The 14375-nt window shown below is 44.3% G+C and overlaps 1 protein-coding gene across 1 annotated transcript in view; it reads left to right on the plus strand.

Annotated features, from left to right (window-relative positions):
• The window catches only part of ACAP3 (ArfGAP with coiled-coil, ankyrin repeat and PH domains 3), a 400069-nt gene extending 386035 nt beyond the window's left edge, over nt 1–14034 (plus strand). Inside the window, exons 21-24 of the mRNA XM_063943035.1 lie at nt 25–245; nt 1318–1427; nt 2315–2425; nt 10428–14034. Of these exons, the coding sequence (XP_063799105.1) occupies nt 25–245; nt 1318–1427; nt 2315–2425; nt 10428–10575 (590 nt within the window). The 3' untranslated portion in view covers nt 10576–14034. The remainder of the gene's footprint in view (nt 1–24; nt 246–1317; nt 1428–2314; nt 2426–10427) is intronic.
• The last annotated feature ends 341 nt before the right edge of the window (nt 14035–14375 follow it).

Below are 14375 nucleotides of genomic sequence, written 5' to 3' on the forward strand. Positions count from 1 at the left end.
TTCCCTGTCTCTATCTTGGTCCAGAGTGCGAGGTTTCAGAAGAATCTAGTGGTGAAGTGGAGACTGAGCAGGAGCCTTCAGACCCGGAGGACCTGCGGGAACTTCACCCTGGATTGTTGATGTACAAGGCATCTTGTGCCAGGAACCTGCCTATTATGGCTGAAGCACTTGCCAATGGGGCCAATGTCAATTGGGTGAATGATGAGGATGAGAGCAAGACCCCACTGATCCAGGCTGTAATAGGGGTGAGAATCAATAGCATTCATTTTAAATAATAGTTTAATTTGGGACTGCAATCATTACTAAAATTATCATCAAAACCACTGAGTGCTGGAGGATTGGCGACATTGTACAAGAGACCAGACAAATGTTTATCATTTTATTCATGTTACCTGAGGACACATTACGTTTGCACGCTGTGCATAAAAATGTAGATTTCCCTTTCCAGTTTAGGGTTTCTTCAAGTCAAGAGACCTCCACCTAATCATTACATGCTTGGGGCAGGACATAAAGAGGAGGTGGCTGTCCAAAACAAGAAATGCCTTTTAATATGAGTTTTAACTACAGTTTTTAATTACATTATGAACTATATAGAAAAAGATCACCTACAGTCTGTAATAAATTGGACAATATATTTGAAACTGGGATACAGTTCATAGGCAGAAACTTGAGGGGAATTCAGTTAGCCGTGGTAAATTACCGCTGCTAATTTGTCCCCTGGGGACTATTTAATTAGCCCCAAAAGCCAGCAGTATCAGGGATTTTTTTTGTACCTGCTCGGAGGCAGGGGGAAAAAAATTATAATAACTGACCTGTTTTCACAGCCAAGATTGCGAAAACACATACAGCAAGTCTGTGAATTTATCCCGCATCATGTCTGTTTGGGCGTAAAAACTTTTTTCTTTTTTGGCCAGATACAAACGGGGGGGGGTCGGGGGCTAATTGAATTCCCCTGATAGCGTGAGTTGTTTAGATAAATTACATAATCAGAGAACACTCTTAACTTGTTCAAAGTATTAAAGTGACATTCTATCAAACAACACTATTATTATTATTAGTATTATTATTATTATTATTATTAAAGTAACAGCCGTTTTTTATATGGTGCTACAAATTTGTACTACTCTAATATTATGCATGCTCAGTGTACATAAGGAAGAAGGATTGGTCATAGGAGGTGACAATGGACATGCTTCCTCAACAAATATACAACTGACTGGTTTCATTTTCACCAGTGACTCTTGCTGAACATTATAGGAGGTGGATGCCTTAAATGCAGGGTTTTCTGTGTTGTTGATCATATTGCCTTTTCTTTAGGGCTCATTGATAGCCTGCGAGTTCCTGCTGCAGAATGGGGCAGATGTGAACCAGACTGACATGAGAGGACGGGCGCCTATACATCATGCAACATATCTGGGTCACACTGGGTAGGTACAAACAGTATAGAACATATGACAAGGAGGAATTATTCGGTGTATGTCACATCAAGCTTTGTTCTCACTATCATAATAACACAAGTAGGCCTCCTACATTGTCAGAGCACGCCTCTCCTGATATACTTAGTGCTGTTGTGTTCATTGTAATTGGCTACACATGGTATACAGATGTATCCTCATACATCATCGCTGCAGTCGCTCCATACAGCCTCTATCGATGCTCCAGGTCTCGTGGGACTCTGCTAACGTCTGGCATCTTTTTTGGCAAAAAAGCATCTCAGTCACAACACGATGCACCTAGTAAACACCAGGAGACTGTGCTGATTAATTTGATATGCAACACTTGTATATCTTTGTGCCGCTGAGTCTATTTTCCATGCCAAGTTCTGTTGTGCTTTGTATACAGACAAGTGTCACATATCAAATGAATCAGCACAGTCTCCTGGTGGCGTATTGAGGCTAGATGTACTGTATTAGGACACATCTGTATATAGACTAATAGGAGATAAAGATTGATAAAATGAACGTGCTCCAAGCCTAGACACACACATACACACATATTACTGTATATTAATGTAACAAGTAGAGATTAGAGCTTATAGGACACTACCGTGTAACATATTCACACTTCAGCTTGTCAAAAAAAAAAAATGTTTCTAAAATCATGTACCACATCACATATAGTACAGTCATTCTAGATTATGCAATATGTTGGGTTGCAGACAGCGGCGGCTGGGGGCCTGAGGAGTTTCGCACCATGGAGGCTCCCGTGTCAGGCTTCTGGGTGCGACCCGCTTAAGGCGATCTGAAAGGGGTATAACTGGTATGATAGATTTATATGTCTGCTGGGCTCTAATGCACTTTCTATTTCTATTCAGCCAGGTCTGTCTATTCCTAAAGCGAGGAGCAAATCAACATGCAGTGGATGAAGATGGACAAGATCCCCTCAGTATTTCCGTCCAGGCAGCTAATGCAGACATTGTCACTTTGTGAGTTCTATTACTCTTTGTCCCAGTGGTCATTTCTGTAGAATTTGCTATTTGTAGACCCTGATACTGGGCATAAATCATCTCTTTGCATTAATACAATGTATTACTACGTATTGGGAGAGTAACTTCATGCGCTGTCTCTATCCCTTTTGCTTTATGCTTTTCCAGTTAACTTGTATTTGTTTGGAAATAGATGTGATTATAGCACATATGCTATGTCATGAAAGCAGGTGGGGTGATGACCAGGTGAAGGAGCATTGTCTAACCAAACAAACATTGGTGGTCATTCCGAGTTGTTCGCTCGTTGCCGATTTTCGCTATGCTGCGATTTGTTGCTAAATGCGCATGGTGCGCAGGGCGCATGCGCTTAGTTATTTAACTAAAAACTTAGCAGTTTTGCTGTTGTTCGTGCGCCGCTTTTCAGTCGCACTGCTGATCGGTGAATGATTGACAGGAAAGGGGCGTTTCTGGGTGGTAACTGAGCGTTTTCCAGGAGTGTGCTAAAAAACTCAGGCGTGTCAGGCAAAAACGGGGGAGTGTCTGGAGAAACGGGGGAGTGGCTGACCGAACGCAGGTTGTGTTTGTGACGTCAAACCAGAAACTAAACGGACTGAGCTGATCGCAATCTAGGAGTAGGTCTGGAGCTACTCAGAAACTGCTTGAAAATTTTTAGTAGCAGTTCTGCTAATTTTTCATTCGCACTTCTGCTAAGCTAAGATACACTCCCAGAGGGCGGCGGCCTAGCGTGTGCAATGCTGCTAAAAGCAGCTAGCGAGCGAACAACCAACTCGGAATGACCACCTTTGACAAGTGGCGATAGTAGTATAAAATGAGATGCAGGTGTGGTTGGGCTGATGAGGGGCACAGACAATAATTAATCATTATAAACAGTATATACACAGGACACAACTGTAGATTTATAAAGTCTAGTCTCTACTGCCACTACTGTTTTCCCTACTACATAACCAGTTTTTGTGAACATGTAAGTAATACTATTGGACCCTTGGCAAAAGGTGGCAACTATTCCCTGGATGTCTGTATACACTGCATGGCCAAAAATATGTGGACTTTTTTCTATTTAGTGTGCTTGCCCATTTCATACACACTCAATATTAACAGGTATGTAAAATCAAGCATACTGCGATGCAGTCTCCATTAGCAGTAGAATGAGTCATACTGTAGAGCTCAGTGACCTGCAATGTGACACTCTTGCCAAATGTTTGTCCTGCTAGAATTGCCTTGATGACCAGTAAGTGCTGCTACTGTGAAGTGTAAACGTCTAGGAGCAGTAACAGCTGAGCTGCAAAGGGATAGACCACACAAGCTTAGAACGGCACTGCCAAGTGCTGAAACTTGTAAAAATCGCTTGACCACAGTAGCAGTATTCACTGCCAGTTCCAAACTTCTCCTGGAAGCAGCATCACGACAAGAACTTTTTGTCAGGCGTTTAATGGACTTGGTTTCCATGGCCAAGCAGTTGCACAGAAGCCCCAGATCGCAAAATATAGGCTAGAGTGGTGTAATGCACAGCGCCATTGGACTTTGAAGCAGTGGGTAACGTTCTCTGAAATTGGCAGTTTCACAGATTAATCTGGGTTTGGCCGATTCTAGGAAAATACTTGCTGCCCAAATGCATATTGCCAGCTGTAAAGTTTGGAGGCGGATAAATAATGGACATTTGCTTTTCATGGTTTGTCCTAGGCCCCTAAGTTCCAGTGAAGCGAAATCTTAATTGTAAAGTACAAAATAACATTCGAGAGAACTGTGTGCTTCCAACTTTGTTTCAATTGTTTTCAAAGGCCCTGCCCTGATTCAACGTGGCAATGGCCTCATGCACAAAGGAAGGTCCATCAAAAGTGGTTTGCAGAGTTTCCTGTGAAAGACCTTCCCTGGCCTACACACAGCCCCATCTTCAACCCCACTGTACAGCTTTGGGATAAATTAGAATGCCATTTGTGAGCCAGGTTTTATTTCCCAAGCTGCTCTTGTGGCTGAATGGTTGGGAATCCCACAACTAACTGTCTTCCAGAATTTAGTGAAAGCCTCCCCAGATGATTAATTACCATGATTTTGTAGTGAGATGTTTAACAAACACTAATGGGTATGATGTACAAGTATTCACATAATTTTGGACATGTAGTGTGCTCTAATACCATTAAAGTAACTTCTAGACATTGACAACTTATGCGTCATGTAAAAGTCTAAGACTTGGTAGGATGGGAGCAGGAACTGTTCCATCGACCCTTTCCATTTAGTACACAGATCTCACCTGAAATGCTTGAGTGTTACAGAAAGAAGGTAGCATCAGTATGCTTTAACACTTCCTTTTTCTCTAGCATCCATAAGGGATATTAGGGAAATCTAGTACGGTGGGGTATAGACTGGGTCCAAAGGAGCCAGTGCACTTTAAATTTCTTCAACTGGGTGTGCTGGCTCCTCCCCTCTATGCCCCCTCTCACAAGCAGTTTAGAAAAAACCATGGTCATGGCGTACGGGACCCTCCCGGGGGGGGGACTAAGTTTTCCCGTGTTGAACTGGCACAACATGGCTTAAATAGCACTTGTGTGATGTTTTAAGCTTAAACGGAGACTTTTTCCTGTATAATATGTATTGTAGCTCCGGCGTCATTGGAGGAGGCAGAGTTACCTCAGAGCGGGACCTGAGCTGTTTTGGCGCCTTTCTCTGCTTACTGCAGCCATATACAGCACACACAGCGCTTCCTGACTCCTCAGCCACGCTGGATATCTGGTACTAGGTATAGCAAAGGGGAAGAGCTGCTTGTGTACACTATCTGACTCCTATTAGGACTGAATTTGTTAGTGTTTACTGTGTTTTAAGAAGCTGACAGCCTCACTAGGGCTGTGCAGCTCACGGTGTGCTGGTGTCCTCTCTCTGTCTCCCCTCACATACAGTAGGGCAGGCGTGCATTAATATCTGTGTGTATGTTATTGTGCTTACTGTAAAATATGGGTAAACACAAACTGTGCAGTGTATGTCACACTAGATTCTACGGACACTGTTTCCTGTGAACAATGTAGTCAATCTTCACAAATCAGTGAAGGGGCTGGGGGTGAGGGTCCAGAGCCCCACTGGTTAGGGCATCTTAAGACTATGATGTCTGATATCCCCCCCCCCCCCCCCTCCATGCAGGTCCGCAGAAGCATGGTTTATCTGCTATACTATCTGATACAGATGATGATGTACAGGATGATGGGGATGATCTGGTTCCCGTTAGTGGGGATCCCGATGCTGCTCAGGGTATTGAACCCCTCATTTTGGCTATAAGGGATGTGTTACAGTTCCCTCTAGAGGACGCAGCGTCACAGCAGTCGTTTTTCTTTGTACAAAACAAGTCTAATGTCACTTTCCCTGATTCTACAGAGTTAGATGACTTATTCAAACAGGCCTGGAAAAATCCAGACAAAAAATTCCAAGTGTCCAAAAAGTTTTGCACACTTTCCCATTTACTCCTGAAGTTAAGAAATTTTGGGAGGAACCCCCTGGGGTGGATGTCTCGGTCTCTCGCCTGTCTAAATAGGTGGCGCTGCCTGCCCCTGGCTCCTTTACCATGAAGGATCCTGGAGATAGGAAGATAGAGACTACTCTAAAGTCTATATACACAGCAGCCGGTGTATCGCAACGACCGGTCATTGCGGGTTGCTGGATGACCCATGCTATTCATTCCTGGGCCACTCAAATTCAGGGGTGGCCTCTCGGGAGATATGCCCTTGGTTACTATGGTAACCCTCCTGAAGCACATTCAGGACACTACCCGTGTCCTCTGTGATTCCCTCAAGGAGATGGGGAATATTAATGCTCTGACATCTGCCATGGCAGTGTCGGCACGCAGGACCTTGTGGTTGTGTCAGTGAATTGCGAACGCGGAATCCAAACATAGTGTGGAATCCCTCCCCTTTTCTGGGGAATGGCTCTTTGAGGTTGAATTAGATACCTGGATTTCCAACGTTACGGCCGGGAAATCCGCGTTTCTATCCTCTGAAGCCCCGCAGGCGAGTCGTTCCTACCTGGGGCCGTCTGTCCAGTCCTTTCGGTCTCACAGATTTCGATCGAAGGCCAGAGGTGCCTCTAATGCGGCTAGAGGCACCAGAGGTAAGTCCAGATAAACTGCAAGCACCAGTTCTCAGGAACAATCCACACAAACTTGGTATCTGCACACTCTTATAGTACTAAAATATCATGGGTATATGTAATTCATCAATATATACCCACTTGATGGAAACCCCTTTTCCCAAATAGTTAACAATGTTATTGTATAAGGGGGTGCTGTCAACTACAGTGTATATGAACAAGAATTTGAGAGGAAAAACAAGAGGAAATCTGCACTGTTGACGCACTGAACAGAATGAATTAATCATAAAGTATAACCTTTATTAAGTATGTATTAAAATTAATTTAATACATACTTAATAAAGGTTATATTTTATGATTAATTCATTCTGTTCAGTGCGTCAACAGTGCAGATTTCCTCTTGTTTTTCCTCTCAAATTCTTGCTCAGGAACAATCCACCAGTTCTGCTTCCACTAAGGCCTCAGCATGACGATGCGCACCCACCCCGAGGGGATCTCAAGGTGGGAGCTCGACTGTGTCGGTTCAGCCGCGTCTGGGAGACTTCCTACCAGGATACCTGGGTCAGAGAGCTCGTTTCTCAGGGCTACAAGCTGGAGTTCGACAGTACTCCCCCCTCAACGATTTTTCAAATCAAGCTTACCAGCTTTGGAGGATATGCAAGTTACGTTGCAACAGGCTATCCGAAAGTTGGTCCAGTCCCACATCATTGTTCCAGCCCCACTACTGCAACGTGGCAAGGGGTTTTACGCAAACCTGTTTGTGGTGCCGAAGCCGGATGGTTCGGTCAGACCCATTCTGAATCTGAAATCCTTGAAACCTTTGAGGGTGTTCAAGTTCAAAATGGAATCCCTGCGAGCAGTGATTGCGGGCCTACAAAAACAGGAATTTATGGTCTCCTTGGATATCAAGGATGCCTATCTCCATATTCCAATTTGGCCGCCTCATCAGGCGTACTTGCGGTTTGCCCTGCTGGACGATCACTTCCACTTCCAGGCACTGCCCTTCGGCCTGTCCACAGCCCCGAGGGTATTCACGAAGGTGATGGCGGAGATGATGCTTCAACTCCGGGTCCAGGGGGTCAGTGTGGTCCCTTATCTGGACGATCTTCTGATCAAGGCAAGATCCAGGGAGCTTTTGTTGTTCCATATCGACCGCACCATTCATGTTCTGTCCGACCATGGGTGGATCCTCAACTTACTGAAGTCCCACCTGCAGTCAACTCAGAGGCTCCTGTTCTTGGGGATGTTGCTGGAGACTGTGGTCCAGAAGGTATTTCTGCTAGAGTACAAGGCGAAAACACTTCAGGAGATGGTCTACATGGTGGTCCAACCTACTCGAGTGTCCGTTGATCTCTGCATAAGATTGTTAGGAAAGATGGTTGCCTCATACGAGGCGATCCAGTATGGGAGGTTCCATGCCAGAACGTTTCAGTTGGATCTCCTGAGCAAGTGGTCCGGATCGCATCTCCAGATGCACCGGGTGATTCAGCTGTCACCTCAGGCCAGTATTTCTCTCCTGTGGTGGCTACAGTCCTCCAATCTCCTGGAGGGCAGGAGTTTCGGGATTCAGGATTGGCCCCTCCTCACAACGGATGCGAGTCTGAGAAGATGGGGAGCTGTCACCCAAGGGGCGCAGTTCCGGGGCAGGTTGTCAGCCCACGAAAGCCTCCTTCCACTCAACATTCTGGAACTTCGGGCTATCTACAATGTTCTACTTGAAGCCTCTCCTATGCTCAAGGATCACGCGATCCAGGTACAGTCGGACAACGCCACAGCGGTGGCATATGTCAATCGACAAGGAGGGACAAAAAGCAGAGCCTGCATGCGGGGGTTGTCAAAGATACTCCTCTGGGCGGAAAGAAACGCAAGAGCCTTGTCAACAATCTTCATTCTGAATATGGACAACTGGGAGGCGGACTTCCTGAGTCGTCATGATCTCCACCTGGGAGAGTGGGGGCTGCACCATCTGGTGTTCCAGCAGATCATCGACCGGTGGGGTTGTGACAAATAGACATGATGGCTTCTTGTCTCAAAAGGAAACTTCCCTGGTATTGCCCTCAGATGAGGGCAGTGGATGCACTGGCGTCGCCTTGGCCGTACCGGCTGGTCTACCTGTTTCCTCTGATCCCATTGCTCCTAAGGGTGCTAAAGCGAATCAGGAATCAAGGTGTCCAGGCAATTCTAATTGCCCCGGATCGACCTCTGAAGGCGTGGTATGCAGATCTTCTGGACATGTCCGTCAAAGACCCTTGGCCTCTACCACTCAGAAGAGATCTTCAACAAGCACTGTTCGTCTACCCGGACTTACGGCGGCTTTGTTTGATGGCATGGCGGTTGAGAGGAACATCCTAGCCCGCAAGGGCCTTTCCAAGATGGTTATTGCAACCATGGAACAGGCCAGGAAACCTGTGACATCAAAACACTTTCATCGTATCTGGAGAAGATATGTCTCCTGGTGCGAGGAACGCACGTATCCGCCTGCGGAGTTCCACTTGGGACGTTTCCTACAGGCTGGTGTGGATAAGGGCTTACATCTGGGTTCCGTTAAGGTCCAGATTTCAGCTCTCTCCATTTTCTTCCAGAGGAAATTGGCGGTGTTGCCAGAAGTTCAAACCTTCTTGCAAGGAGTACTCCACATACAACCTCCCTTTGTGCCGCCTACGGCACCCTGAGATTTGGATGTTGTGTTGAAATCTCTACAGTCCTCCTGGTTTGAACCTCTGATGACGGTAGAAGACAAGTACCTCACGTGGAAGACGGTGATGTTACTGGCCCTGGCTTCTGCTCGACGTGTCTCGGAATTGGGGGCCTTATCGTGTAAAAGTCCGTACTTGGTCTTTTACGAGGACAGAGCGGAGCTCCAGACTAGACAGCTGTTCCTGCCGAAGGTTATCTCCGTATTTCACCTGAATCAGCCTATTGTGATTCCGTCCAGTTCTGACGCTTCAGCTCCTCCGGAGGCATTGGAAGCTGTGCGTGCCTTGAAAATCTATGTCAAGCGCACAGCTCGGGTTCGGAAAACGGATTCCTTTTTCGTGCTCTATGATGCGCAGAAAAAGGGTTGCCCTGCTTCAGAGCAGTCCATTGCTCGTTGTATTAGGCCTACTATTCAGCAGGCCTATGTGTCGGCAGCCTTACCTGTTCCTAAGACCCTGAAGGCCCACTCTACAAGATCAGTGGGTTCTTCCTGGGCGGCTGCCTGTGGAGTCTCGGCCTTACAACTATGCCCAGCTGCTACCTGGTCGGCAAGAACACTTTTTTTGTTAAGTTCTACAAGTTTGGTACCCTGGCCAAAGAGGATACGCAGTTTGGGCAGGCGGTGCTGCAGCAGTCTCCGCATGTTCCCGCATGTTCTGGAAGCTTTGGGACGTCCCCATCGTACTAGATTCCCGCAATATCCCTTATGGATGCTAGAGAAAATAGGGTTTTAATACCCACCGGTAAATCGTTTTCTCGTAGTCCATAAGGGATATTGGGCATCTGCCTCAGTGCGTTGACTTTTCTGCAGGTTCTTGTTATATGGTTACCTGTTCAGCTGTTGCTGTTGTTGTTACCAGCCGTTGCTGGTTGTTATATGTTAGTGGTGTGCTGGTGTGTAAATCTCACCACCCTTTGTTATCTTGTTCCTTCTCTCATATATGTCCTTTCTCCTTCAGGCACGTTTTTACCTATAACTGCCTGATGGAGGGGGCATAAAGGGGAGGAGCCAGCACACCCAGTTGAAGAAATTTAAAGTGCACTGGCTCCTTTGGACCCAGTCTATACCATATCGTACTAGACTCCCTCAATATCCCTTATGGACTACGAGAAAAGGATTTACCAGTAGGTATTAAAATCCTATTTTTTTTGTAAGGCTTTTTTTGGAGGCCATTATGCATAGTAAAAGCTCAATTGTCTTTGCTTGTCCCTACAGGTTACGACTTGCTCGGATGAACGAAGAGATGAGAGAAGCAGAAGGGCCATTCGGACAACCAGGTCAATATCCCAGCAACAGTCCAACAGAGCAGCAGTACAGGAAATGCATCCAGGAATTCATCTGCCTTAATATAGATGAGTGTTAGTCAGACTAAGGCCCTCAAGGAGGCGCAGCTGATCCCTACTTTTTTGAACTTTTTCCACTAGCTGCTCTTGGCATCCTTTTTTTTTTTTTTTTTTTTTTTTTTTTGAAACCTGCATGGGGTTTATCTTCTGGCACCAGGGGAGGGAAGAATGACCAGGGGCACAACTAAACCAAAAGTTTTTGGAAGGGTCTGGACCAATATTACAATTTTTTTCTTCCTCATCACTGCCAAGAGCAAAAGGAAAGATGTTTTAATATTTTATGTACTGTTTAGCACTTTTACAAACTGTGATTCTTTTAGGCTTTTACTTTATCAATATCAGAGCAGACACTGGGAAGACGGAGTCAGCGGGAGACTTGTGGTTCTTCTGCCTCTTTAGTGCCTGACTATATATTTATTTAGGGTGAAGTTGAAGTGACCCAGATGAGCCAGTGAAAGGTACTTATACATTCAGGGACCTTGTTTGTGTCAGCTGCCTATCTTATTTTAGGTTTCTTCTCTCGATGCATTAGGGTGGTTGGCTTTGTTGTAGCTACATGCATTTCAGTGACTGAGGGGTGGGGTTTGGAAGTCAGACTTAGATAGTGGAGGGTTCCTGGGCTATTGCTGTAATGCTGCATGGGATATCCGTAGATGCCCACATTTGAAGCACTTTTCCTATTTTGTCTGTTTCCTGGTGCTTATTGTTAGTGTGAAAAATACACGTCCCTTCATCTGCCCCCTACCCTTGCTCGGGTGTGCTTTTGCTTTAACCTCTTCACTGCCTGAGAACAGAGGATACTCGGCGAGACATACATGAAAATGTGATGTCCGTTATCAGCAACAAGTCTATTTCTTTAAAGATCAGTGTCCGTTATTGGGCATAGCTCTTCCTGTTCTGGATAAACAGCTTTGATAAATGTCCTACAAATTCCATCGTATAATTTAGAGCACATGTAATTACTGTTTTTTTTTTTTTTGTCTCTCGCTGGCATCTTATCAAATTCCATGTCTGAGTCTTTCAGTTTCTTTTTGTACGTCTATCTCCCACCAGCTATGTGCCCTCTATATGTAATAGTTTGGGTGTGTCTCTCCCTATCTTTCTCCTTCTAGGGGGAATTCAGTTAAATGCGATATTGAATAGCTCGGAAGGGTACTGCGCCTAAAGAATGCAGTTTAGCCGTGGTAAACAGCATTCTCTGCCTTAAGTGTCGGAGCCATGCTGTTAGCGCGTTCAGTAAGTGGCATTCTCTGCCTTGAGTGCTGAAGACATGGTGTTAGCGCGGTCGGTGAGCCTGAAACTCCCATCAATGCACTAGTTTTGTCAGATTTCTACTCGCACCTCAGCAGAGTGCGTGCGGAAATCTTGAAGTCGCCAGTTTACAGCGCTGCTACTTGAAGCTCCAGACACTCATTCCCGCAGCTATTCAATAGTGTGTTATAATTGAATTCCACCCTCTGTTTGGCTGCATGTCTACTTCTCTTTCCTGTGCATTCAGTCTCTGTCTTTCCTATTATTTTTTTTTCTCATGTAAAAGCAAAGCATACATTATTCCGCACCAGCAATGAAGAGGTTAAATGTCCATTGTCCTTTATGTCTGCCCTCCATATGGGATTAAGTGCACTAACTGAATTTACAAAGGCTTATTTTGTCTTCTGTATCTGTGCCCTAACATACAGTCTGTCGGGGCCTCTGCCCTCACGCAGGATTATCTCAGTCCTTCAGTAGTAGAAAGGGGGAGGTTGCTGAGGATACTCTTTGGGTACAGTTGAGGATTAATTTCTGCAGGCTTCCCAAGTGCATCCCTATGTCATCTCTAGTGCTATGCAATTCCATTGTATGAAGAGATCAGGACATCAGGGATATAGAGAGGACTGTTAAATATATGGGTATTAATCTTCACCAAGACCTGATCTTGTCTTTTAATGAACTCATTTGCACCTGCTGACATTGCCGGCAGAATCTTTTATTCATCCGTTCCATGGCATGTTAATTCATCACTCTTGTCTGAGTTTGGAAAGGTCCGCTTACAAACTGCCATTAAGCTGTACCATTATATTAGCCACATGACCTCTCAAGGTTTTTTTTTAATCCCTGGATAAATAATATGCACCTTAGGTCCACATTACTTGTATACTGTCTTTTTGGGTGACGGACGTTTAGTAACACCCTCTCAGAGAAGCACAGAAAAAAATCCATCCTGAATTATTGCTAATCTAATTGTATTGCTCACTAGAGAACATGCAATAAATTTCTAATCATACAATCACCAAATAAATAAGTGGGAACGGCAGCCATATTTATATTAGTCTCCAAAGGCCTATAACATGGTTAATGAGTTCCAGATTATAATGACCATTGTAAAATGCTTTGAGAAAGTTAATAATGGTTTATGTCAGAAAGGGGGTGGTTTATTATAGCCAGAATAAATGAATTTAGAGATTTTGACGTTCCTCGGCCTGTATGGCATCAACAGAATGCACTGCCAGACAGAAGCCAGTGGCTTCTTATACTAACTACCAACCAGCAGGACTCACTTTGTATGGACAAAAAGGTGCTATCTATATTGGAGGTCCAATCTTATGACCATCTTACTACTTTCAGTCCTCCTCAGGATTTCGTACTAGGCGTTTATAGTCTACCCTTTATCAGACAACCTTGCGGTAGGTCAGAAATAGTGACTTATGACGTATATACTACGGTTTCAAACTAGCTTCAGCCTTCAGTGTACCCTGCCATGACACAAGTCGCCCCGTTTCACTACCGTAGTGGAAGGGTTAATATTTTCTCGATAAAAACTGTACATTTTATGTAAAGAACAAAAAAAAACTATATACTTGTGCACTTTTCCTCCTTCCAGTATTGGAAATTACATATATATGTATATGTTTTGCTTTGTGTAAATGTAATTTTGTAAGTGAATTTGTTTTGGACTGATTTTATTTTTTACCCCCCAAACAGTGAAGGTGTTATGTTTTTTTCTTTTGATAATTTATTATGGTATAGGCCACACAGAGCAGTGTAATGCCCTCTGGTTATATAGATAGGAGACGTGGTTTAAATCAAGTCACATACGGTTGACCTGAGGTCTGAGCTGCTTATTTTTGTTTGCAGTGTGTGTGTGTATATATATATATATATATATATATATTTTATGAAAATACTATTTAGTTGCAGCTGGATGTTGTGAATCTTCTGAAAACTTTTTAAATCTTTTTGTATCAGACTCTGAGTCCACAATCAGTTGGAACGCATGGGAATCCTGTACTGGTTTCCTGACATACTTACTCTATATCACATCTACATGTTTATACTACTTACTGTGTCTTTCTGTTATATGAATTGATGTTACATTTGGAAGAAATGTTTTGGGGGTTTATGGTGATGTTTTTAGGGCCATCGTTAGCAATTTGTAATTCCTATAAGCAATGTAATCTCCTTTGGAAAATTTCCTTTTTGAAATAGATTTTTTTTTTTAAGATGACTGTGTGCTTCTGTTTCTTAGAAAATATTTCTGTTTTGCATTTTTTTAATGGCATTTTTTAACCTTAAACACTGTATTATTCATATTTAATAACATGTTGCAAATGGCAAACCCACACTTTAAGCGGAGATGGTTCTTGTGTCTCCATCCTTCCACAATCCTGCAGACATTACCATGCTTATTAACTTAAGGCCCGTACACACTGGACGATATATCGGCCGTTCTCTTGAACGGCCGATATATCGCGGGACCGTCGGCCAGTGTGTACGGCCGATACGTCTGTGAACTCCGTCGTTCACAGACGTATCACGTCTGCCGCACAGCCGACAGCCAATA

This window comes from Pseudophryne corroboree, chromosome 10, assembly GCF_028390025.1.
Source record: "Pseudophryne corroboree isolate aPseCor3 chromosome 10, aPseCor3.hap2, whole genome shotgun sequence".
Lineage (NCBI taxonomy): Eukaryota > Metazoa > Chordata > Amphibia > Anura > Myobatrachidae > Pseudophryne > Pseudophryne corroboree.